Source organism: Chiloscyllium punctatum, chromosome 44 (assembly GCF_047496795.1).
Source record: "Chiloscyllium punctatum isolate Juve2018m chromosome 44, sChiPun1.3, whole genome shotgun sequence".
Classification (NCBI taxonomy): Eukaryota; Metazoa; Chordata; class Chondrichthyes; order Orectolobiformes; family Hemiscylliidae; genus Chiloscyllium; species Chiloscyllium punctatum.
In genome coordinates, this window is record NC_092782.1 from 47,637,053 (window position 1) to 47,662,294 (window position 25,242).

The 25,242-nt window shown below is 40.0% G+C and overlaps 2 protein-coding genes across 12 annotated transcripts in view; one reads left to right on the forward strand and one right to left on the reverse strand.

The window, feature by feature from the left end:
- The window catches only part of cax1 (cation/H+ exchanger protein 1), a 62,685-nt gene extending 56,619 nt beyond the window's left edge, over positions 1 to 6,066 (forward strand). For all 7 annotated transcript variants that reach the window (XM_072562851.1, XM_072562852.1, XM_072562853.1 and 4 more), the window contains 4 exons: positions 68 to 162; positions 2,270 to 2,348; positions 3,619 to 3,727; positions 5,439 to 6,066. In XM_072562851.1, coding sequence (XP_072418952.1) covers positions 68 to 162; positions 2,270 to 2,348; positions 3,619 to 3,727; positions 5,439 to 5,512 — 357 coding nt within the window. In that variant the 3' untranslated portion in view covers positions 5,513 to 6,066. The remainder of the gene's footprint in view (positions 1 to 67; positions 163 to 2,269; positions 2,349 to 3,618; positions 3,728 to 5,438) is intronic.
- The window catches only part of klhdc10 (kelch domain containing 10), a 43,981-nt gene continuing 22,327 nt past the window's right edge, over positions 3,589 to 25,242 (reverse strand). For 3 of the 5 annotated variants that reach the window (XM_072562864.1, XM_072562867.1, XM_072562866.1), the window contains 8 exons: positions 23,551 to 23,772; positions 22,249 to 22,403; positions 17,677 to 17,825; positions 16,477 to 16,579; positions 15,639 to 15,705; positions 12,926 to 12,973; positions 11,096 to 11,235; positions 7,985 to 10,247 (listed from right to left, as the gene is read on the reverse strand). In XM_072562864.1, the coding sequence (XP_072418965.1) occupies positions 10,038 to 10,247; positions 11,096 to 11,235; positions 12,926 to 12,973; positions 15,639 to 15,705; positions 16,477 to 16,579; positions 17,677 to 17,825; positions 22,249 to 22,403; positions 23,551 to 23,772 (1,094 nt within the window). In that variant the 3' untranslated portion in view covers positions 7,985 to 10,037. Of the gene's footprint in view, positions 3,747 to 7,984; positions 10,248 to 11,095; positions 11,236 to 12,925; positions 12,974 to 15,638; positions 15,706 to 16,476; positions 16,580 to 17,676; positions 17,826 to 22,248; positions 22,404 to 23,550; positions 23,773 to 25,242 lie in introns of those variants that run through there. The other 2 variants (XR_011955315.1, XM_072562865.1) reach the window with 2 other exon arrangements.

The window sequence follows — 25,242 nt, forward strand, 5'->3', positions numbered from 1 at the left end:
GTTGAAATTAACATGCAACTTTTTTGTTTCGTTCTAATTATCACTTTTTAAAAAAATTTTAAAACAGTACTTCCTTGGTGTAACAGTCTTAGCGATGGTCCCTGAACTTCCTGAGATAGTAAATGGAATCCAATTTGCTCTGCAGAACAACATCAGCCTCAGGTATGTTATACCCATCTTATCTTTGACTTGAGGTCTAGCCTCTTTGCCAAATGCTGAGAGGTGATGGAAATGGGTTTTAGGGCATTGGGGAACAGAAATTTAGTTTTTCTTGCTCTGATCTGTACTCCCAGCTTACTAGACCAGCAGGACAAAGTGATTCCTGATTAATGGTAAGGCCACTTTAACTTCTAACTGGCCTACAAACTTAATAGAGTTCTTTTTGAGGAAGTGACCAAGTTGATAGATGAAGGAAGGGCTGTAGATGTCATATACATGGACTTTAGTAAGGCATTTGATAAGGTTCCCCATGGTAAACCAATGGAGAAAGTGAAGTTACGTGATGTGCAGGGTGTTCTAGCTAGGTGGATAAAGAACTGGTTGAGCAACAGGAGACAGAAGTACTTGAAGGGAGTTTCTCGAAATGGAGAAAGGTGACCAGTGGTGTTCCCCGGGGATTAGTGTTTGTAATACACAAATGATCTGGAAGATGGCACTGTTGGTCTGATCAGCAAGTTTGCAGATGACACTAAGATTGGTAGAGTAGCAGAAAGCATAGGGGACTGTCAAAGAATACAGGAAAATATAGACTGGAGAGTTCAGTGGACAAGTGGCAGGTGGAGTTCAATCCAGGTAAATGTGAGGTGATGCATTTTAGGAAGTCTAATTCTAGTGAATTGTACAGTAAACGCAAGAGCCTTGAGGAAAAGTTGATTAGCAGAGAGATCTGGGAGTTCAGGTCCATTGTACCCTGAAAGTTGCTGCACAGATGGATAGAGTGGTCAAGAAGGCATATGGTATGCTTGCCTTTATCAGACTGGGTATTGAGTATAAGAGCTGATAGGTCATGTTAAAATTGTACAAGACATTTGGTTCAGCTACATTTAGAATACTGTCTACAGTTCGCCACATTACCAAAAGGATGTGGATATTTTGGAGAGGGTGCAGAGAAGGTTTACAAGGATATTGCCTGGTATGGAAGGTGCTAGCTATGAAAAGAGGCTGAATAGGTTAGGATTGTTTTCATTAGGAAAAAAGGAGATTGAGGGTGGACCTGATTTGAGGTCTACAAAGCCATAAAGGGTATAGATATGGTACAGAGAGAGAAGCTATTTTCCAGGGTGAAGGATTCAATAACGAGAGGTCACACTTTCAAGGTGAGGGGTGAAAAGCTTTTAAGGGGGGTACACACTACCCTACAGAGGGTGGTAGGTGCCTGGAACATGTTGCCAGCAGAGGTGGTAGAGGCAAGCAAGGTAGGCTTATTTTAAGATCTGTCTGGACAGATGCATGAGTAGGTGGGGAGCAGAGACATACAGATGCTTGGGAATTGGGCGACTGGTTTAGACAGTGGATTTGGATTGGCTCAGGCTTGGAGGGTCGAAGGGCCTGTTCCTGGGCTGTAAATTTTTTTTTTGTTCTGAATCTGAGAACGGGCTTCCATTCAATATGCAGCTTCTGCAAAGAATAAGACTATCTCAAATCACTTTTGACCAATTATTACAATCCAGTGAAGACGAACCAGCTTCTAATCTGTGACGACTTCAATTACTGAATCAAGAAACCCCACAGTGTGGAAGCAGGCCATTCAGCTTATCGAGTCCATACTGATTCTGTGAAGCACATCCCTGAAAACCTGCATTTCCCATGGCTAATCCACTTAACCAACATGTCTGTGGACACTACATTTTTTTAGCATGCTGAATCCACCTAACCTGCACATCTTTGGATAATGGGAGGAAATTGGAGCACTTAGGAACTGCACATAGTCACCTGAGGGTAGAATTGAAGCTGGATCCCTGGTGATGTGAGATAGCAGTGCTAATCACTGAGCCACAATGCTGCCAGGCTTATTATCCAGTCTGTTGTCATAAGCAGCATTTAATATATAGTCCAATATAACACTTGACATATCAAATTAAAACTAATTTATAGCCAGTTACTTTAAAAAAAAGTTATCTTGATCATTTAATGAAAACCCTGGATGATCTTGCAAAGAGAACAATGCTGTTGGAAGCAAGTTTCTTAGAGGGGGAGTGATGACCTGATGTGATACTGTAAAACCCAGTTTGAACAATTTGGGTTCATCCATCTTGATCTGTTTCCTCAGCCTGGAAGTTGGGAGTTCCATCGCTGTGCAAGTGTGTATGCTGCAAATCCCAATCTTGGTACTTTTCTCAGTCATTTATGTAAGTATTTAACTCCCCAAGCATTGTATATAGGAATGCAGATGGGAGAAAAAACCAGATTCGGTGGAAGTATGTAGAACTAAAGGAAGGGAACAAAGAACAAGGCTGTGCAAGAACTTGTATATTGGATGATTGGTAATATTATGGATAGGAGCTATTAGATTTGCGAAGGGATGTGGGATAGGAAAGAGTAGGATTGAATTTGGAGGGGATTTGATACAGGGATGGTATTGCTGAGGGACAGCATGTGGTCCAACACTAGAATTACCTGCTGAATTGAAGCATTGCAAGTTAATGTTTAAAATTGGAGGAAGGAGCAGAGAGAGGGGAAAAAAAACTGTCTTGACAGCTTGACTTAATGGCCTCTACCCTAGAATCTTGGATGCATTGGTTGTAACCTTTTCAAAACTTACCCCAAATTCTGGAAACATTCCAGTAGGTTTGGGAAACTCTGAATATAACATGACTCTGTGAAAACCAAGCAGGAAGCTGTAAGCTAGTTAGTCTAAAGTCTGTCATTAGAGAAAATACTATTTTGTCATTTGGCACATAAAATGGTGGTAGGAGCAGTATGTTTAGAAATCTCTGAATGCAATTGGACAGAGATGATATGGATTTGTGAAAGGGAAATGTTTGATAAATTGCATATATTACAGTAAGCATGCAGTTGTAGCAAGTAATTGGGAAGGCAAATTGAATGTTCACCTATATTGCAGGAGTGTGATTTGAAAGGAAAATCTTCCTAAAACTATAGGACACAGACCACACCAAGAATATTGTATACAGTCTTATTGTTCTCCTTTCTTGGGGGGGGGGGGAATGGGGAAGAGAATATACACTTATTGGAGGCAGTTTGGAGAATATTCACTCGACTGACCTATTGGGAGGAAGGGGTTGTTTTATAAGGGACCAGAGTTTGCGCATTTTGGGCTTGTGTTCATTGGAGATGAGCGGTGGTCCTATTGAAATAGATTTGACTGTTGATAGGGGAGATACTGAGAGGATGTTCTTGTAGGGAATCTGAAACTTAAATGCAACATCCCTAATTTTTAATACAAATTTATTTTGAGGAATTTCATATTTTCAAAGCTGAGTCGGACTTTTAATCTGAGGGAGTTTAGCATTTTAGGTTGAGGTGGAAAGTGGGAGAGTGAATCTTTCATTCAGTTACAAGAATGTATTTAAAAGACTGGATGTTTTCTTTTTAAAATTGTACCAAGTTGTACCAATCTTAACAGCCCATATATTGACACAATTATCTTTTGTTTAGCCTGTAGGATTTAATTTGCTCTTCAGTGATCTCCATCTTTGGGCATCAATATTCAGTGTCATCTTGATGAATTATATCTTTATGGATGGCAAGTGTGACTATTTCCAGGGTAGGTTCTCTTTCTTGACCTGCAGAGGAGTTAAAACATATGATTATCTTGCTGAATCTGTGAAGTATACAATTTGCATAATGGGAGCAAGGGTATTTAGCTGAATCAGCTTGCATGTCTTTCCAAATACTGCAATTAGATGTTTGATCAATAATAGTCTTTGCATTTACTTTGTCTTGTGGTGTTCTGAAACAGAACAAAAGACAGTGTGCACATGTTTATTTGCAGCCTGATTAGTAATGGAGATGTGCTGCCTGTCCTATTGATGTGCAAGTATACAAGTCTTTTTGGACAGCTTGGAATGACTTTTATTTCTAAACAATACTACTTTTCAGAACCTCAAACATTTTGTGTACCATTTAAATATTTTGATGTGCCAGCCAATTTGTGTAGTAAGATGCCACTGTGTATACTTTTGGTTAATACTTGTAATGCTGGGTGAAGAACAAAGACCTTTTTTTTTCCCCCCTGATCTTCAACATGGCAATGGTGGATCTCTTGCATTGATCTGAGGGCAGATTAAGTCCTAGCCCAACTGAAGAACATGTGTGTTAGTAATGCAGTTAACTGTCAGCCTAGACAGTGCTCTGATTTATGGAGTGGGACTAACACTTCCAATGAATGGTAGGTTCTGCTTTTGGTCGTTTGCAAAGATTGATAACTAGGCTTGAACAATAAGCTCTGCAGTTGCCTATTCTGAATAACTTCTGATGCCAGAAGTTATCTTGACATTCTGCGTTCCACAATAGAATACAACTTGGAAATGGAGTTGTGATGCATTCACACCCTTGTTTTTATTTAAAATCATTGCCTGCCCCAAAGTTATTGGAGGAAGGTTTTGCAGATTGTTGATCTTAATGAGCACACTTTCAAGTGTCTCGGTTGACAGTTTGACTAGAGGCAACAGAACAACTAAAATGTCACTAGTACTTTCAAATGTTCTGCACTTGAGCCAAAACACATTTTTGGAACAACTTCATTGTTCAACCTGTGCCATATTTAATAGTTGCCTAACTGGAAGTTTATGGATTTGAAAATATTGAGTTGACCCCATTGCCCTGGCCTGTGGGATCCTAGGTTAGCTTAAAGAGTGCAGTGATTCTAAACTGAATTTGTTGGGCCAGCATTTATCACCCATTCTTAATGGCTGAGCAGGCAGTCCAAAGTCAACCACATCGCTTTGGGTCTGAAGTTACATGTAGGCCAGAGCAGGTAAGGACAGATTTTCCTTCCCTAAAGCACATTAATGTCTGTGGAATTACCACCATTTGGCACTGGTTACATACTTTCCCTCAGGCCAGCTTTTATTCAGTTCAAATTACACTATCTGCCATGTTGAGATTTAAATTGATCTTTGTCCAGAACTATCACCTGGTATTCAGGAATAATTTATCTAGTGACACTACCACCATGTTAGTGTCTCCCTTTCAATCCATATCCAATTGAGGTACTTAAAATCAATGAATTTTGAGGTAGGACTTGCTGTTTCAGACCAGAGTTCCTCAGCAATGCTGGAACTGAACCAAGCTTGTCATATTTACAGTGGACAAACTGACCATTCAGCTCAACTAATTTGCTTAGTCATAGGGATGCTTCATGCTTGGTGAAGGTGTTGACTGCAGATAATCTCCCATTCTGTAGCAAAGGGTATCCTTTTGCCTTGAGTTGAGACTTTCCTTTTTTTTATCTTGATACTGATTTGTCTCCACAGGCACAGCATTGGTGGTAGTCTACCTCATCATTATGTCCATGTATTTCTTTGCTCCATCTCAAAGTGGGTGCTGAAATGGAATTGCTGAACTTTTTTTCCAAAAGCTTGAACAACTCGGTCTTATTGGCAGCCAGTAAGCCTTGGGAATCTTCCAGGAATGGGAGCTGTTGCTGTTTTGAATTGAGCTTCTCAGTGCTGGTGTTAATAGCTGACAAACACAACTTAACACTGTTTGAAGACCCACTGTTCTTTTCTCCAGTGTGTTCCCTTGTTTTCACGTTCTACATTTGGGGGAAGGATAGAGCTCGTTTCCTCGCTTTAAAAATTTCTTTTTGGAAGAGATTCTGTAAGCCAATCCTCTCTCTGAAACATTGCTGACTTGTATATTACAAGAACAATTTCCTTGTCTGTCTGAAGATTAGTGTGATTCTATTTTAACAGCTGTGGCTGATTTTGATCTAAATATGATTTATGTTTTGGAAGGACTGAACTCGTACTACCAACTCTGGTTAAAAATACTTGAAGCTGTGACTTACTATACTAGCTTACTAGGTGTACAGTGTTGGAGGCACTAATGTATTTATAAAGTCAATAATTGTTTAAAATAAAATTTGTATCTCCCTTTAAATCCTGCACCTTGATTTTAGTGCTAAAGAATTTTCAATAGCTTGGTAGCTGTCCTGTAACTTGATTCATATTGTCCTTGGGTTGGTACAGACACCAGCCTGGAAGAACTTGCTAAGGCTCATGCTTTAATGTTATCCAGCGCTGTTGCAGATCTGGCCATGTAGTTAGATTTGCACCATGCCTTTTTATTTTTGTGGTTTTCTCCTCTTCCTCTCTCCCCAATACCCAATGGAATTTCCACATAATGAGTTGATAGGACTTGGATGAGGAGAAGTTAAAGTTGCAAATCATTGGAATTGTGTACTCCAGATTTCAAATGTTCCCCCCTCAAATAATTAAGGATGAAACAGACAATATTCAGGGAAATTATCTACAAGTTTGTATTTGGACCTAAAGTAATGAGTGTTGAAACAATAGCTGATGAATTAGTAGCAAGGTTAAGTAATGTTTGTATGAAGTGCAGATCAAACCTTGAACATTTTGTTTACAAGAAGTTGGGACTAAGGAAAGACTGAGTTAATGTATAATTTTTCTAACCCATCATTTTTCCATTATTATACATAGCCATTTATCCTTATGTAAGAGCTTGGGTAACCTTCAGTAAAATATTGTCGTATTTGAGCTCTGATGGCTGTACAGGATGCAAGAAATATTTCAAAGAACAGTTATCATTGGCATTCTAATTTGGAAAAGCAGCCTCCAATGACTTCTTTAAACTCATGAGGGGGATGTTTTATGAACATTGATCATTGTAATTGGATAGGGTCAAGCATGGGTGATTTCTTTCAATTTCCTTTTTTATGAAAGGACATAACTTGTGGAACGCTTTTTGGAATAGGCTGGACTGAACAATTAAAATTCAATTCTCCTGAAATTAAATGGGACGATTGGCTTCAGACAAGATTAGGGTGGGCGGGAGAAGGAAATGTTAGTCTGAATAGTTGCAAGTGATTTCCACAACCTGTACCACTAAAAGTTGACTACCCACCTGTAATGATATAATTAGCACAGTCCATTTTTAGTCAAGGCTGGGGGGCTGCCAAAGGATGGGATAAAGTGGGAAGACAGAATTGGAGGAATGCAGAGATTCCAGGTGTAAGTTATCCTATTTTAAAGCCTGCAATAAGTTAAAGATTTATCAGACAAAAGTTCACTAATTGCTCTTTCACCCAATTTTCATTCCTTCCTTAAAATTCACAATAAGTGGAGCTCTTTTGATTTTTTAATGGATGATGATGATCTCCAGTAAAGTGTGGGTCTAGGCTTGTCAGAAGGATGACCATAGTTTAATGTCTGATTTAAGAACCCTGTAAAGCCCAATAACTCCATATTAAAACAATTCAATTTTCTTGCTTAAAAAATACTGAAGCCTGTAGTCAGATTTGTTTATTACTCAAAACAATTTGGTACATTGATCCTAAACCGTTTAAATAGTTCTTGCATCTATTGTCTTAGTTTTCATTTTCTACCTTTTTTATAAATGATGTTTTAAGGTACCCTCTGTCTCCCACTGTTTACGTAGTGCTCCAAAATTATTGATGCTGGGAAGACTTAAGTTACGTGGAGGCTGGTTAGGGTGGGACTTCCCCTGGACTGTAGGAAGTTGAAAGATGACCTTTAGAAAATCATGGAGGGGCACAGATTAGGTGAATAGTGAAGGTCTTTTCCGTGAGAGGAGAGATTTAAAAGGGACCGGAGGTACAAATGCACACAGGGTACTTTATATAGAATGAACTTCCAGTGGAAGTGGTAGATGTAGATCCTGTTAAAATTTAAGACCTTTGAATGGGTACAAAAGGAAATGTTACTACTTCTGCCTATATTGCTGAAATGTCTGGACACTATACCACCAGAAACCCAGTCTGCACAGATACTGCTAGCTGGATTGTATACACTTTGGTCATAAACTTGATGAACAATTCAGATTTATCCATGCTTTTATTAACTTAACAAAAGATGTGGGGAGAAAAATCTTGCAGTGATTTTAAAAGTCAAACCTGGACAAAGTGATGGTGGTGGTGAGAAAGATGGAGAACACAAGGACTGACCACCTTTTCTTTCAGTACTTCACTTGCATTGGGTGCCTTGTTTAGAAACTTCAGATTCATGAAAACAGGTCTCTGATAAATTGACTTTTTAAAACAAGAACCAGGTCAAATCCTTATCACAGTTACCCAAAGAACACCCATGTTTACTAAAGTCCTGGCATACATTACTTGTCATGATAGAAGTTGAATGGGTTTGCATGGTGCTGGTTCTTAATGAGGTGATCACTCTGTAATATGCATTATTTTAAATCTAGTTTTCATTGCAGCTTGTAAAATTAGCAACTTTCACTCTTAACCAACCTGATTACTCAAAACATAATTGCTATGCTATGCTCTACTGTAGCCACTGGACAAATTAATTCAAATGAAGTGGTTTCAAGAGTTGAACTTTAAAGACTAATTGCATCTGATCCTGGGCTTATCCGGAGCAAGGTTAATTAGTTGCCGAAAGATAGTAACAGCCAGGCCAAATTGAAAGTGAGCAGATTCCCAAGACATTGATAATTTTATATTGAGTTATGGCACAAGGGGGTTGAAAAGTACACTGACTTGGAGTTGGATGACACTCAAGGAGTGAGTAAAGGGTGAGAAAGGGAAATGAGACAATTTACCTGAGCAAGTAGAGGATAAAGTGGTTTGAGTAGGATCCATCTACATCATAGGGGTGGGCTGGGAAGCAGGATTTCTTAACTTACTGGGATAGGATCAGGTTTCTGTATCCAAACCCCAACCCCAGAATTACAATTAAAATGTCTCCAAATTCCCCATGAGTATTGGGCCATTGGTTGAATGTCATCTTTTAGCAGGTTTGTTTTTTGTGGGGTAGGGTAACATCCTTTATGGAAAGGGAACTGTAGAAACCTACAGTTCATTATTGCAGCTGCATAAAGTGTCAATGAGATTCTTTCCCCCTTGCAGAAAATTAGGAATCGGAGGGAAAAGTGATTGCCCATATTGTTTGAGTGGAAAATAACTGGCTATTCCAATCACTTCTTTTGTCTAAACATCCACAAAGGATAATTTATCAATGTTCAACTGATCAGCTGACCCTAACTACTACCACCACCACCACCAATTAATTACTGACAGGTTAGATAGGGAGGGGGGTTCTATAAGGCAAGGCAGTAAGATGAATGCAACATGAAATGTTTTTTCCTTATGAATAATTATAGTTTTTAAAAAAAAACAAATTGAATCCAAATCAGCATGGCTCAAACACCATCTGGATGGACTCACTGCATGTGTGAAAAGTACTTGGTGATTAAAATGATATTAAGGCAACTGCTTGCTTTTTGGCTCTTGATACAAAGATTTAAGTGGGGTGGGATGGCAAAACATACCAAAAGATAACAAAAAGGAAAGGTGTTTCACATCGGAAATTGAAACAAAATATTGGACATGCACTGCAGGTGTCAAATTTGAAACAAAATTTTAAAAAAGGGCTGTTTCATGTGAGATCATCAGTTCTACTAAAACCTCAGACTCATGGAAGTTGGTTTGTGGGAGGGGGAAAAAATGACTTTTTAATTGCATTAAATGGGACTTTTAAAAACTGCTAAGACATGAAGGTGTTGGAGTTGATGAGACAGAGTCTGAAACAGACTGGAAACCTTTAGAGGCAGGCTGACCTGCATTTCCAAACTGGAACTGCTCCAGTGTCAGGGCACAAGTTTTTAAAAAAAATTACAAAGTAGGCTCCACTTGCCTTTGTGAAAAGGTGGTGGATGAGGGGGGTCAGTCCACGTCACAATGCAAGCAAGTGACAGGAGGTCTTCTAAAATAAAAAGTAGCTGAGACATCTAACACTTATGGCAGATAAGGCCTTGGGGAGTATTCTTCCCAGCAGTTTCCTCCGACACTGCCCATCATCCATACTGCAGAATCCACATCTGTTTGTCTCTCTCTACCTTCTTCACTCTGGCGGTCACTTCAACCTCTCCACAAGTCCTTGTGTGAGTCCAAGATTGAGTAGTTGTGTGGTGGAGAACTGCGTTAAGTGTGGGAGACTCTTCAGCAGCCTCTCCCAACAAAGTTCAAAGAGGCTGGGCACTACCAGCCAGATTTTGTAGAGGGAATCAGTCCGTTTATTCTCATGGATGTTGACCACTCCACCATGCACGTACATGCAGCCAGCCTGTAAAACAGAATCAGTAAGGACCTTCAGCTTGCCAAATGAGCCACTGCAGGGACAGTGTGCATAGCCAAATCCCAACCACTACTACCCTTCAAGATCCCCAGAGTTGGGTTGCATTGGGAGAGAATACTTTGCACTTTGCAAAGGAAGCAAACTACCACCAATGGTGTTTGAAGTCTACCAGAGGGAGAGACAGACATGTTGGGATTATTTTATAGAATGTCTAACATTATTTAGGAAGAGAGTGTAAGAAGCCTTAAATTTCAAGGAAGGATAGTACATTTGATCACTGACCTAATGGTGCACTGCAGGGATCAGTCTTGGGACTATTTCGATTTAAAATTTTATTAAAATTACCTAGATGTGGGTGCAGGGCTAATGGTTACACACTTTTGTGCAACTGCACAGAAGGAGAAGAAACTTCTCCAAGTGGATCTTGACATTCTGGGAGAAATGTAATGAACTCTGTACAACTTTCCAAATTAAAAGGCATTTACCAGACAGGGTTTATACCAAGGTAACAGTCCTAAGCATCAAATTAAAATAGAGTCAAATGAATGGATCTCACCATTACTGTTTTCTGCTGTCTATAGGTAGGTGGCTAAAATGAGAAGCAATAACAGAGATATTAGGCGAAAGACAGAGCATTCTCTTGTATTTTCCTTGGCCAGGGCCAGAATTAATGAACTTCAATTATTGGTAAATTCACAGTCTTCTCTGAACATCTGCAATTCCTGCCCAAAGCTAACAGGGAGGGCTATTGGACAAAGACAGCCTTAGGTTCAGCAGTGGCTGATTGTAGTTTACAAATAAACCAGCACGGAAAGACATTACTCTAAGCTACTCACCGGGGTTACAGCTGCACAGTGAAAGTAAGCAGGCTCTGGCATTTCCGCAGGCAACCGTGTCCATTGGAAAGTCTGTAAATTAAGCTTCCAGAGGTCCCCAAGTATTACCTCACCATTATATCCACCACACACGTACACATCTGCCAAAAAAAGTACAAATTATTGTGATTTTCACAACAATGTGATCTGCACTTCTAATATACAAAAGTGCACCAAGGCACTTCACAGGACCATTGTAAAACAAAAGTAAGTGACTGAACCACAGGAGGAGATAGTCAGGCCATGTGACCAAATGTTTGGTCAGAGAGGTATGTTTAAAGAGGGTTTTAAAGGACAGAGGAATTGCAAAGAGGTATAAAAGCTATTTCAGAGATTGTAGACTAGGCGACCACAAGTATGGTCAGAAATGGTAGTAATTACATTTAAGGATGCTACTTAGTTCATTGGCAAGTTTATAAATTGAGCATCAAAAGGTCCAGTAAGAGACATGGGAACATCTGAAGGCTGTGGGCTGGAGGCATTACAGACAACAGGTATGGCAAGGCCATGGAGAGAATTAAAAACAAGGATGTAAATTTTATTATCCAGATCTTACCTGAACAGGAGCCAAAGTCAGTCAGCAAGCATTGAAGTGATTGGGGTGAGAAATGGGGAAGAATTAAAGGAGGAACAAAAGAGATATAGTTGGCCCCAAATATAGGAAAGGCATTATGTAAGAAACGTAAGGATTGAGTTGGAATAGTCAAGTCTAAAGGTCACAAAGGCATGAACAAATGATTTAGCAAGTGATGAGCTGAGACAGGGATGAAGTTGGACAATGTTAGAGGTCATATTGATGGGACAAATTAGATTGTAAGTTCAATTTGGGACCAAGTGTGACCCCAAGTTGCAGAAAAACCAGCTTCATCTCAGGATTGTTCCCAGGGAGAGAGGGATAGAGTTCATAGCTATGAATTTGGAAATTTGAATGAGGACTGAAATTTTCTGTTTATCCTTTACTGGATGTCTTATACAATCTCAGGGTGAGAATTTAATATTTGTACAATGCAGAAGACATGACAGCTAACTTGTGCAAGCAAATTCCCACAAACAGCAGTATGACAATGACCAGATAATCAATTTTAGTGATATTGACAGAGGAATAAAGAGTGGTTAGGGCTACATAATCTAGGAAAGTTCCCGGTTATTCTTCCAATAGTGAACATCAAGCTGAAATGAAGAGGCATGAGGATAGTGCACAAATATGGTAGTGAGACCATATCTGGAACAGCAAAGTAGGTTTGAGAAGCTGAACAGCCTACTTCAGCTCCTGTATTCCATGAGAATTTACATCCACGTGATAGGGTGGACACAGGTCTTGGTTAAAAACTCATTGGAAAGGTGGCACCTCAGGCACTGTCACAGACTTTCATAATCAAACCTAGATTTCCATGTTCAAGTCTTCAGAGGTTACCCAACTGTAATCCACTGACTCAGGTGACAATAATGATCATGAGTCATCTGATTGAATTAAACTTTTTATTTCTTTCTTTCTAAGAAATAAACGATTTAGGTGACCAGTTTATATTTTTCAAAAAATCTCCTGGTGATAACAGTAAAAATCTGAATGGCGATGACATTGCCCAAAGTGGAATTACTTCATTTTTAGTTCTTAGGTTTAAATCTGTACAAAAGAAAACACCTGAAAATCAGCATTTCCCTGTAGAGGAGAAACTGGTTTTCTAAATAAATAGATGTGCAATACAGGACACAATGCTGGATACAAGACTTAGAGCTGAGCTGTGTACAGTCAGATGTCAAACTAAACAGCTGTCAATACCAACTTCTTACCATGCCCAATTTGTACACAGCTATGACACCTTCTGGCAGCAGGAAAACCTACAAGAAAACACAAATCCATTAAAAATATATGGTTACAGAAAAGATCCAAACTATTGAGAAGTGGGGTTGGAAATAAGTTTCTATCGAGCTAATGAACGAAAAAGCATATATAGTTTCTAACAATAAATGAAGATTGTTTTTAATTTCCAAAGTGTTAGAGACTAGTCTGGCAGTATCTGCAGAGTTAACATTTAAAATCAAATTAGGATTTCTTCAGAACTGAAAAGGGTTTGAAATAGTTTGCACTTTTGAAAAAGCAGAGGGGAGCAAGTGGAACACAGGGTAAGGGTCAGTCATACAGGCACACAGCATGGAAACAGACCCTTTGGTCCAACCAGTCCATGTCGACCTTAATCCCAAACAGTTCTTATTCATGTATTCATCTAAAGTTTTTTAAAACGTTGTAACTGTACCCATATCCACCACTTCTTCTGAAAGTTCATTCCACAGCTTGAAACAAAAAAGTTGCCCCTCATGCCTTTTTCAAATCTTTCTCCTCTCAACTTAAAAATATGCCCCCTTATTTTGAATGCCACCACTTTACCATTCACCTCATGATTTTATAAATCTCTATAAAAGGTCACCCCTCAACCTCCTATACACCAAAGTAAGAAGTCTCAGCCTGTCCACCCTCTCCCCCATAAACCCCACCCCCATTCCTGGCAACATCCCAGTAAATCTCTTCTGAATCCTCTCCAGCTTAATGACATCCTTCCTATAAACAGGGCAACCAGAACGGGACACAGTACCCACAATTCCCAGTACCCTACCTCAAGAAGGATGTGAAAGCATTGAAAAGGGAACAAAAAAAAGAGTTAAAAAGAGAATGTTTCCAGTCATACAGAGAAACTAGGTTTGTCCTCCTTAGAGGAAAGAAAGTTCAGAAGAAATTTGATAGCTGTTCAAAAATCATGACAGGTTTAGACGAAGGAGGAAGAGATAAACTGTTGCCATTAATGAAGGGACCAGGAACCAGAGGACATGGATTTAAAGTCACTGGCAAAAGAAAAAACAAAGGCAACACAACATTTTTTTTCCAAAAAGCAACAAGTGGTTATGTTATAGTTTCCATAGCTTGAAAAGAGCAATATATGCAGATTCAATCATGATTTTCAAAAATAAATTAAATTAGATAGACAGCTGAACAGAGAAAATTTGCAGTTACAAAGGAAACAGACAGGTGAATAGGACGAGCTAAAATGCTCTTCCTCCAAGCAGGCATATGCTAGATGTCAGATACTTAGAACAGTCCATCTTCTGCAGTTACGCTGACACTAACCCCACCTTTTCCTCCACTATATTGATGACTGTATTGGCACCACCTTGTGCTCCCACAAGGAGCCTGAACAGCTAGTCAACTTCACAAACACCTTCCACCCTGACCTCAAGTTCACCTGGACCATCTCAGACACCTTCCTCTCCTTCCTGGACCTTCCTGCCTCCATCTCCAGCGACCGACTCAACACTGACAGCTATTTCAAACCCACCGACTCCCATACCTGCCTTGACTACACCCCCTCCCACCAACCCTCCTGTAAAAACACGATCCCTTACTCCCAATTCCTCCAGCATATCTGCTCCCAGGAGGAGCAATTCCACTCCAAGACATACCAGATGGCCTCCTATTTCAAGGACCGCGATTTCCCCTCCCACATGATCAACAATGCCTCCAGCACATCTCCACTTCCCGCAACTCTGTCTTCGAATACCACCCCTCCAATTGCAACAAGAATAGTAGGATCCTTCCACATCCAGCAGAGTTTTCCTACACATCTACTGTGTCTATTGCACCCAATGTGCTCTCCTCTACATTGAGGAGACAGGGTGCCAACTTGCGAAACGTTTCAGGGAACATCTCTGGGACACAAGCACCAAACAACCCCACCACACTGTGGCTGACCAGTTCAACTCCCCCTCCCACTTCAAGGACATGCAAGTCCTGGGCCGCCTCCACAACTGACGCCAAAAGAACACATCATTTTCCACCTTAGGACCCTTCAACCACATGGCATCAAATTCGATCACCAGTTTCCTCATCTCCCCTCCCCCACCTCATCCCAGATCCAACCCTCCAACTCGGCACCACTCTCGAACTGTCCTCCTTGTCCATCTTCCTTCCCATCTATCCAGTCCACCCTCCCCTCCAACCTACCACCAACACCCCGCACCTACCTATCTTCCCAGCTACCTCACCCCCACCCTCCTAGTTATCTCCCGGTTCCGGTTCTCACCACCCCCCCCCCCCCCCATTCCTGAAGAGCTCAGGCCCAAAACCTTGATTCTCCTGCTCCTTGGATGCTGCCTGACCTGTCTTGCTTTTCCAGCACTACACTTTTCAACATGCCCTCCTTCCATGCTGTAACCATTCTATTTGAAGTCTTCTGAAGTTCAGCAATTTGCAAGTTCATGTGTAAGAGCGATCACTTTGGTGAGAAGGCTAATGGGGCCCAGTGTCTATTAGAAATAAACTCAAATCAAGGAGGGGTTGATTAGGGGTGGGAAAGGACCAAAGAAGGGAAAAAAAAAGAGGAAAGAACAGAAACAGGAGGACAAGGAAATGAGGTCAAAAAAAGTGGCAAGAGACGTTTGAAAATCTCTTTAAAATGATTCTCTTGGACACATTTTTGGATACATTTAGCAGAGCAACCTACTCTTGACTTGCCTGTTCTGTCCTGTGGTTTTGTTTGTATTTCCTCCCACGTATTAGTCTCCAGGTTGTATGCGTGTATCTGGAAATGAAACAAGTCTTGAATTTACATTTTTGTGAAAGGGAAATAGAACTTGAAAATTAAGGTTTAGAACACCGTACTAACCTTCTGAATCTTGAGAAAGTCATTCAGCCCACTGATTTGTCCCAGCCAAGCATCTCACAACACTTTGAACTCATTAATATCTAGTTATTTTTTTGTTAAAGTAATGGGTGAAATTAATCAATGAAGTTTTAAAACATGTTACTAGTTTAAATTATCCTATGGACTGGAATATCTTTATTTATACTTGAGATGATTTTGCTCACTTTTGTATACCATGCTCAATTTAATTCCTTCATGATGCAATTGCATTGTTCATTCTTTCTCACAACTTAGAATATTTTACGCTTAATATTAATTTTCAGTCACATATAATGTTCTAAAAATTAAACCCTACATCCACAATGCTGCACACATAGGAAGCAATGTTGATCCAACAAATGACCCAAGCAGCAGTTCATTCTAGACCACCACCTCACCCACGGTAGCCCACCGCAAACCTGATGAACGGAACTTTCCACTTATTCCCTCCTTTCAGCCTGGTAATAAAAGTAAGTGTTCCCTTCTGCATTATTAGCCCTCTCATCCAGCCTGACATCAACACTGGATGGAGTCCAATTCCGCAAGAGCAATCAGACGCCATCCAAAATCCTTATTTCATCTACAATGTCTTGACATATCTGTATAAATCTAGAACAACCTCCAAGTTGTTTCAGGATGAAGTGACAGGAGTGAGTGATCTCTCCCTACCTTATCCAGCGGATACGTTGTCCATGAAGTTCCTCCTCCTAATATGTATATCCTTTGCCCATCGTGAGCAATTTCATGTCGGTACCTGAAAATACAAGTAGCCCTAAACATTCTTACTCAGCTGTTCTTCCACCCCAGACCACCCATTGTCCCTTGAAGTTGTGTGGTTAAGTCCAGCAGGTCCACGACTTTGGTCTTCAAACACAAGAACCTGAATGCAGGATCCCATGCTACTCCAACTGGCCCCCTACCTCAGTATACTCCCCTCAGAATTTTCACTAAGTCTGGTAGTTTGGAATTCTCTCGTTCCAAATGATTCCCTATACCCACCAACGTGAGTTGCCAGTAAAGGCCTCCACACACACCCATCTTAATGTGCTCCTCCGTCACCTCACTTGTGTTTCCATAGACACCAAATTCTTCTGTTAGAGCTTCTCCTTTTCTACCACTTCCTTAGCTTTAGCACTGGTCAGCACTTCTTCAGATCCTTGACTCCTGCCCATTTCTCTCCAATTCTTCCCTTTGTTCTCAGAATTTCCTTAACTTCTCAATGTAGAAAGTCTAAAAAGGTCATCTCTCTCATCACAACTTTATTAAGCTAATTTAGCAGACGTTTATACCCATTAGCTTTTTTGTATTAATAAAATCAATTTTTTTGATTTGTAGAAGGCAGTGTTAACTATCCTTAGGTTCACAGTTCTATATGGCCAGTTTATCCTTGTACCTTGACCTAGAACCCACTGGTCCTCCAGCAAGAGGCATGTTCAGTTGTGGAATGTGTCCTCATGAATGGGATATTCCACTTTAAAAGACCATTGTAATGGAATGCTGGAAGAATACTCCATTGCAAATGTATAATCATTGTAATTTCCCACTCTTCCTCTTCCATCAACATGTGAATACAAACCAAACGTACACTCCCAATACAGAACTCAGAGAATCCAAAGTCTGCTGGGATGGTGTCTGAAATTCAACACAGGCAAGGATTAAGGCACAGCCCTTCCTGCTGTGAGGTGTAGTCTCTAGATGGACAGAGCTTTTGACACTAGCCAAACCTTTGTTAATAAAATAAAATAAGCAATTAGGCAAAAAATCTGTTGCATTCAAAAGCTGCAAAGAATCTGCAGTCAGGCCCAACATAAAGAGAAGGTCACTGATGCTATTTGATAAAGAGCTGCCCAATTGGCAGCTGTGGCTCACCTTTCTTCAGGTAAATCACTAGGAGGGTTATTTGGTTTGAGTTGTATCCATTCCCGAGCTGTAAGATCTAATCGGTGCAAATCTGTGTTGTAAACGTAACCAGTTGTCCCACCAAATATATAAAGGTATCCATTTATGATCACCATCGCCTGGAACAGTCAAAAGCAAAGATACACAGTTGAAGGGCTAAGAAGAAAGATGGGAATACATTAGTGGGTTTGAGAAGATTTGTAGCTCAGGTAAAGGTTCTCGATGCATGTTTTGCTTGCTGAGCTGGAAGGTTCATTTTCAGACGTTTCGTCACCATGCTAGGTAACATCATCAGTGAGCTTCTGGATGAAGCGCTGCTGGCATGGCCCGCTTTCTATTGGTGTGTTTAGGTTTCCTTGGGTTGATGTCATTTCCTGTTCTTTTTCTCAGGTGGTGGTAGATGGGGCCTAACTCGATGTGTTTGTTGATAGTGTTCGGTTTGGAATGCCATGCTTCTTGGAATTCTTGTGTTTCTCTGTTTGGCTTGTCCTAGGATGGATGTGTTGTCCCAGTCAAAGTGGTGTCCTCCCTCATCTATATGTTGTGATACCAGTGAGAGAGGGTCATGTCGTTTTGTGGCGAGTTGATGTTCATGTAACCTGGTGGCTAGTTTTCTACTTGTTTGTCCAATGTAGTGTTTGTTACAGTTCTTGCAAAGCTATTTTGTAAATGACATTAGTTTTGTTTGTTGTCTTATAGGGTCTTTCCAAGTTCATTAGCTGCTGTTTTAGTGTGTTGTGGCTTTGTACCATGACGCCAAGGGGTCTGAGTAGTCTGGCAGTCATTTCCGAGATGTTTTTGACGTAGGGGAGAGAGGCTAGGGTTTCTGGACTCGTTTTGTCTGTTTGTTTGGGTTTGCTGCTGAGAAATTGGCAGACTGTATTCATTGGGTACCGTTCTTTTTTAATACACTGTATAGGTGATTTTCCTCTGTGTAGTTCCTCTGTGCTGCAGTGTGTGGTGGCTTGTTGAAATAATGTTTTAATGCAACTTCGTTTGTGGATGTTAGGATGATTGCTTGTGTAGTTCTGTAGTGGTCAGTATGTGTTGTTTTCCTGTAGACGTTGGTTTCAAGTTCCCCATTGGCTGCTCGCTCTGCTGTGGCATCTAGGAGTGGCAGTTTGTTATTGTTCTCCTCTTTACTGAAATTAGTGGGACAACACATCCATCCTCGGACAAGCCAAACAGACATGCACGACAATTCCTAGAAACATGACATTCCGACCAGAACGCTATCAACAAACACATTACTTGGATCCAATTTACCAGCCCCTGGAGAAGAACAGGAAATTATATCACCAACCCAAAGAAACCTAAACACAAATAAAAAGCAGGCCATGCCACCAGCGCTTCATCTGGAGGGTCACTGAGGTTACCTAGTATGGTGATGAAACGTCTGAAAACAAACCTTCCAGCTCAGCGAGCAAACATCCATGGGAATACATTGCCCAGATTGTACCTCATGTACGACACATTGTTTTGAATGCTGACTATGCAGTCCAAGATTACATTACTATTTTGCATTCCCTAGCCTGTTCTGTTTGAATTGCATAAAAAACCGGGGGTTTTAAAAGGGCAGTTTTGTTTGTAAGCAATACAGTGAGTTCTTGAACAATGCGATGGTTGCAACCCTGCATTATAGAAAAACCACCCTTTAGAAACACCACATAAAATATTGGCACTGTAATCACATTACAGCCAAAACACATTAAAAGTTTACACTTTAGAAACCCTTCAACTGTGCCCAATTCATCAACTGAGTTACAGCAAACGTGCATTGACAAAATGCATGTTTATAACAGAACAACCTGTATTAGTTCCACTGGTGCACAAGCCCAAATTCAGCACACCAAGAACTCTTACTGCCTGAAGACTAATTTGAATGCTATTAAGCTTTAGGTATGGGCTGTCCAAGACTCGATGGGTATAGACACAGAGCATTAAATGATGCACATTTTAGTTGATTCATTAGGTTCATCATGCTTCTAAGGCACAACTTGTTAACAATTCTGAACATTAATTTGATCTGTTGATTAATTGTACTTCATTTCTTTTAAGATTCTGTAATACATTGTTCTCTATTATACAGTTTTTTTATGAACAGTTCTTAGGAAAACAAATCACATAGCCAAATCAGCAACGTTTGGATACCACTTGACAAGTAGCAAGCCTCCCCTTTGTTTAAACAAAAACAAGTTAGTCCCCGCTCAGCTGTTACAATTAGAGATGGCATTTTCAGCAGGTGAAAACAGCTCAAATATTTTGAGCAAACAGCCTATAACTTTATAGTGCTGATGTATGACAATAGGCATAGTTATGTGATCAGATATTAGTTGATCTCCTAGTGGGAGTTGGAATTAGAGATTACGTTCAGGTTCAGATGAAGCAGGATTGAAGGATATGCAAATACTTGGATAGGGGCACAAAAGTTCAATGCCCATTTGAAAGTCATTCTTTATTTTAAAACTTCCATTACAAAATCCTAAAACGTCCACAGACAATGAAGTGGCTATGTAAGTGGATCCGTGTATAATTACACCTTCCCACCAGCAAGAGGTTCTGCTGTGTGGAAGCATATATAAGTGCAACTTTTGTTTATTACATGAATATCAAAACTATCACTTTTCTTTTTTTAAAAAAATGTTTTGACTTCTCCTTGAAGTGCACCTGCAGTATCAATCCTGTGGTATCTTGCATCAGTCCATTATTCCCTTTTGGTCCTCAGACCAAAAGTTAGCTGACCAACAGACAGGCTTTGCAATCAGCATTTCAGTCAGTCTTCACTAATACCCAGACTCTCTGCAAGGTTAAAAAGCAGCCACATGAATCTTGGTCAACTTTCCCCACCCCTGCCATCCTTTGCAGCTCAAAGAAAGTAAGGCAGAATGTAGTGTGGTATGTAATGTGGTATCGAAATGGAAACTGGAGCTTGAAGTGGCAGTGAAGGAATGTGTGGAAGGGTGAAAACTTTTAACAGTTATGTTTTCCCAATCTAACTGGAGTGGAGCTAGCTGTGTTAAGAATTGGTTCACTTTTTCAATACAAGTACTTCAGTAATGTAGCAAACAGAGAACAAAGGCTAAGATCAGAGTTCTGCTGAGCATAACACAGTGGTTGTAACAAAGGAAAGCAAGAATAAATTATGCTTTCAACTGCCTCATCACTTTCAAGATATATTTCACTGTGGCCAAATCATTTGCCAGACTCAAACCAAGACTGAGCAATACATATTGAGCATTTATAACTGAAGGATAACAAACCAATATTCAAAATTGATAGCTAAAGCAACTTCAGAAGAAAGATAGTTAAGTATCCTAATGGAACAAAAACATTTAGGATATATAGATAGAAATTAAACTGTTCACCTATAATTGGGACTAAATAAGTTACATTATTGAAGAACTGTTAAGAAATATAGAAAATACATAGCAATATGCAAGGAGGGAATGGATAGACAGAGCAGGCTGGCCAGCATTAACATCAGATAGAAAAAAAGAAACAAATCCAAAAGGATTGTGTCTTTCATAGTGTATTAGACACAGTGATGACAAAAACCATTCAGCTCTCCACTCACTGATTTAGATTCAATCACTTGTTTGGTTCAAGCATAGCTTTCCTGCAATCCAGCTCCTTGGCAAAGTGAAATCTGGTTCAGGTCCACCTGGAAATACTTCCAATGTGATGTAACTCTACCATTAATTAAAGAGGATTATTTTCAAATGCTGACAACAGAGAAACAGTTGAAAGCAGAATCATCATACTGTATCATGTTTCAAGATAATAAAGTTTCATCCTTGATCTGTGGAGCATTAAAAGAACTCAAATAGGACACAATAATAGGTCTTAGTGTTAGAGGTAGGTCACTCTCCTGTTAACGTCAGCATATTCCAACAAGAGGGATCCCTACCACTGCTTTTTATGGTCAGATCGTCTCAAGACCAAGCCTCATTGTTAAACTAAATTTTGTGGGCAAGAGAATGGAGGACACTTCATAAGGAAGCGACCTAGAGCCCAACAAAACAGCTGAACCACCTAGATGAGGTTGGTGTGATGTTTGATTCCCAATTTGTAAAGAGTTAACTAGTTTCAATTAGGCTGTAATTAAAGTTTGACAGGTATGTTAAAGTTCATACAAAGGGATAATTGGTCAAAGTTCCTGCTCTTGATCAATTTCCTGAAATCTCCAGTGGAATTTTGGCAGTGTAATCAATACTGGGGGAGAAAAGTAACAGGTGCAACTACTAAATTGCCAAGGGATACCTGGGATAACATCCATCCACCCCAGATCCCAGCTAGGAACCAACGTCTTCAGATAAGGAAAAATTAGGGAAAAATTGAAAGAGAGTGTGTGAGGAAAAGGGGAAAACACTCAATGCTAGGCTGCTTCTTTGGGATATCATTAGCCATGGGGGGGGGTGCTTTTGGGGTTGTTGCAAGGTAAAAAGGTGAAGGGTCAGGGGAAGGAAGCAGCAAAACAGAAACATTATTTATTTCATGTTGTGTTGTCCTCTCATTGATTCAGGGTGCCAGAGTCTCACTAACCTGTCCATAGATGCGGTTGGGTTTCTTCCCTCGACAGTTGAGCAGTGCCCATCGCTTGTAATTAACATTGCACACATGGACATCATTCCCACTGCTCTCACCAAAGGGCACGCCAGTGCCTCCAAATACCAGCAAGTTATGACCATGTAAAACAACTGAAAGGGAAAGCAAAGGTTGTTTAATCAGCACTGCTGCACCAAATTGCAACATTGTACACAAACTTTACAAAACAAAGGATTCCATTAATTGGCAACAGTAAGATGTTACAATTGCAAAATGTTGTCAGCACGATCCTACACTTGAAACTAGACTATCACCTAAATAATTATCTTCTAGGGAAAGGAGGCTTCTGTGCAATTTTGATAACGTAAATATACAGAGTTCTGTCTCAGCCTCTTGTATATTTGCTAATGTAAACTTTTGTTCCAATTCACTTTGACAAAAAATATTGGCTTGTGTGCAAGTATAATTTCTCTTGGCTTTGGATCCAATCTTCCCTCTGCTTCTGTTAAAAAATGGTATCTCAATACAAAAGCTGCCATTCCCAGCTGTATATAATTCTTTCAGTCCACCCACCTGCCAACCTGTTCTCTTGTCCACACTTCGCTCAATAGTTCTGTATTTGTCTCCAATTCTTTCACTTGCGCACATTACATACTCATTGTGCAGTTTTGGTATAAAGCCGATTTAGTTAGCTTCAAACCCAGCAGAAAAACAAAGAAATGATGGGGAGGAAATATTATTAAAACAAAATTTCCTGCTGTACTTAAATTGGTCATGCAAATCATAAGACACCAAAAGTGAAAACTAAAATGGATCAAAAAATAAAGACTGCCTTGTCTTCAGTTCATAGAGCTTAGTCACCATCTGTATAGTTCACAGGAGGGTCAGTGTTTGCGGAGCAGGGGGTGAGGGAAGGAGGTGGGGTTAAGGTTGTTTTAATCAGTTGGTTCATACATTCCAGATGTGTGAAACTGACAGGCAATGAAGTATCAACACACTGCAGGGAGAGGGAATACACATCATACTCAAATGCATATCCTTAATGTTGCACCAACTCACTTTCTGTATGAAATCTTAATTCATCACCTTAAACTACTTTCAAGGTCACAACATCAGACCTCTTATTAAATCCAGATATTATAAAGCCAATACATTTCTGTGTGCTCCGACAGACCGAACCCAAAATGTTCCGCTCTTTTGACCATCATACACTACACAAACACTTGAGTGACAATACTAGCAAAGAAAACTTTATTTGCGAGTAATGGAAAATGCTGTGAGAGGTGGAATAATATATACCTGACATAGATGCAAGCTCCCTGGGCATGAACCCCTCTGTACCCACTTGTTGCCAGGTGCCAGAAGCAAAATGATATCGCCAGAGTTCACGGAAAAGTGGATAGTCTTCATTACCCGGTCCTCCTGACTCCTCAAAGTCAGGATTATAACCTCCGAACACATAAAGGCTTGAATTATCAGCAACACAACGATGTCCACTTCGAGCAGGTGGAGAGGTAAAGCCTGGAAAAGAATGGAAGTAGTAAAATTAGCCAGCTCCAGTAACCAAGCTACAAAAAAGACACAGAGACATTAGAGGATACAAAATTATTTCTAAGTCTGATATCAGAAATGCAGGAATCAAGAAAGAATAAACAGGCTAGACAGCTTTTCTCGAGAATAAAAGGCTAAGGGAAGTCAGAATATATAAAAAAAGACACAAAGCTTCTGATAGTGTCAGAGAGTGGGTTTCCACTTGTGAAAGGAAGAAAAACTAGGAGGTCATTAACACAGGATATTCACCAAAAAATTAAATAGGGAATCTGAAGAAAGCTCTTCATGCTGAGAGTGGCAAGAATGTGAAACTTGGTCATAGAGGTGAACAGTGTTGAAGGAAATCTAGACAAACATATGGATGGGAGAAAAGAATGGAGGGTTAGCATTATATTGTTAAAATTAGATGAAGGATGGAAGGTGGATTGGTTGGACCGAGAGCTGGGAAATCTCAGGGGCCTTTCTGTGGCATTGACCCATTTGGTATATTTCTAATATGAGTAATCAGAGTGAAAAGCCTCAAATTAGTAGCTGCAAGTGAAGCTGGTAAAATCTTTCACCTCTATATTTGAATGACTTCTGTTCAATTAGAAGTGACTCATTTTATTACAGCAGTTCACTACAATTTGCACGAAAAAGTAGAGATGAAATTGTGGGGTGCATATGCTAGAAAATGTAAGTCAATTACAGGCCTAGGGAAGGCCTTTCAAAATACAACCTCCTATCTTGGGACTTGTTGCAATTACAGGAAGAATCCTGGGATCCCCAGATTTAATAATCAAACACATCAATGATCTAAAGAGTATGATAGTATCACACAGCCCTATACTCTTCGTATACAGTAATAAAACTATATATCTGTTGGTTACTGGCATTTAAAGAGCACCAGAAAAGCATCTAAAGATCACAAAGCATCACTGAACCAAACATAACCTTGGAGTTTGCTTATCCAGCAAAGGACAGTATGTGCACCCTTGGCTTTGAATGTACCACTTCACGTTTCCAGTTAACTGTTTTGTATTTTGATCAGTTGTTAGAAACAAAGTTAACAAAAATAAATGCAGGAAAAGCCAGCAAAAGTGGACACAGTACATCAGAGGTTTTCAAACTTGATCCGACAGGGTATAAAAAGGACAGTGAGAACTTGACCAAAACAATGAGAAATGTTATAATGCAGGGGTGTACAGGATGAAACTCTAGGATTGTTCTCTTCTTTGATGCTTCCTGACTAGTTGAACGTTTCCCAATTTTGTTCAGGAGTTCCTGCATCTATAATATTTTACTCTTTTTCTCTGGCTGATAAATTAATCTGAGCTGGAACAGTGCTAGGCTCACTGATTAGCTTCAACATGCCTGACTGGTTAGTAGTTACAGCACAGAGGAAAGCTATTCAGCCTGTTAGGTTAGCACTAGGGTCTCTGCAAGAGCAACTCACCTAGT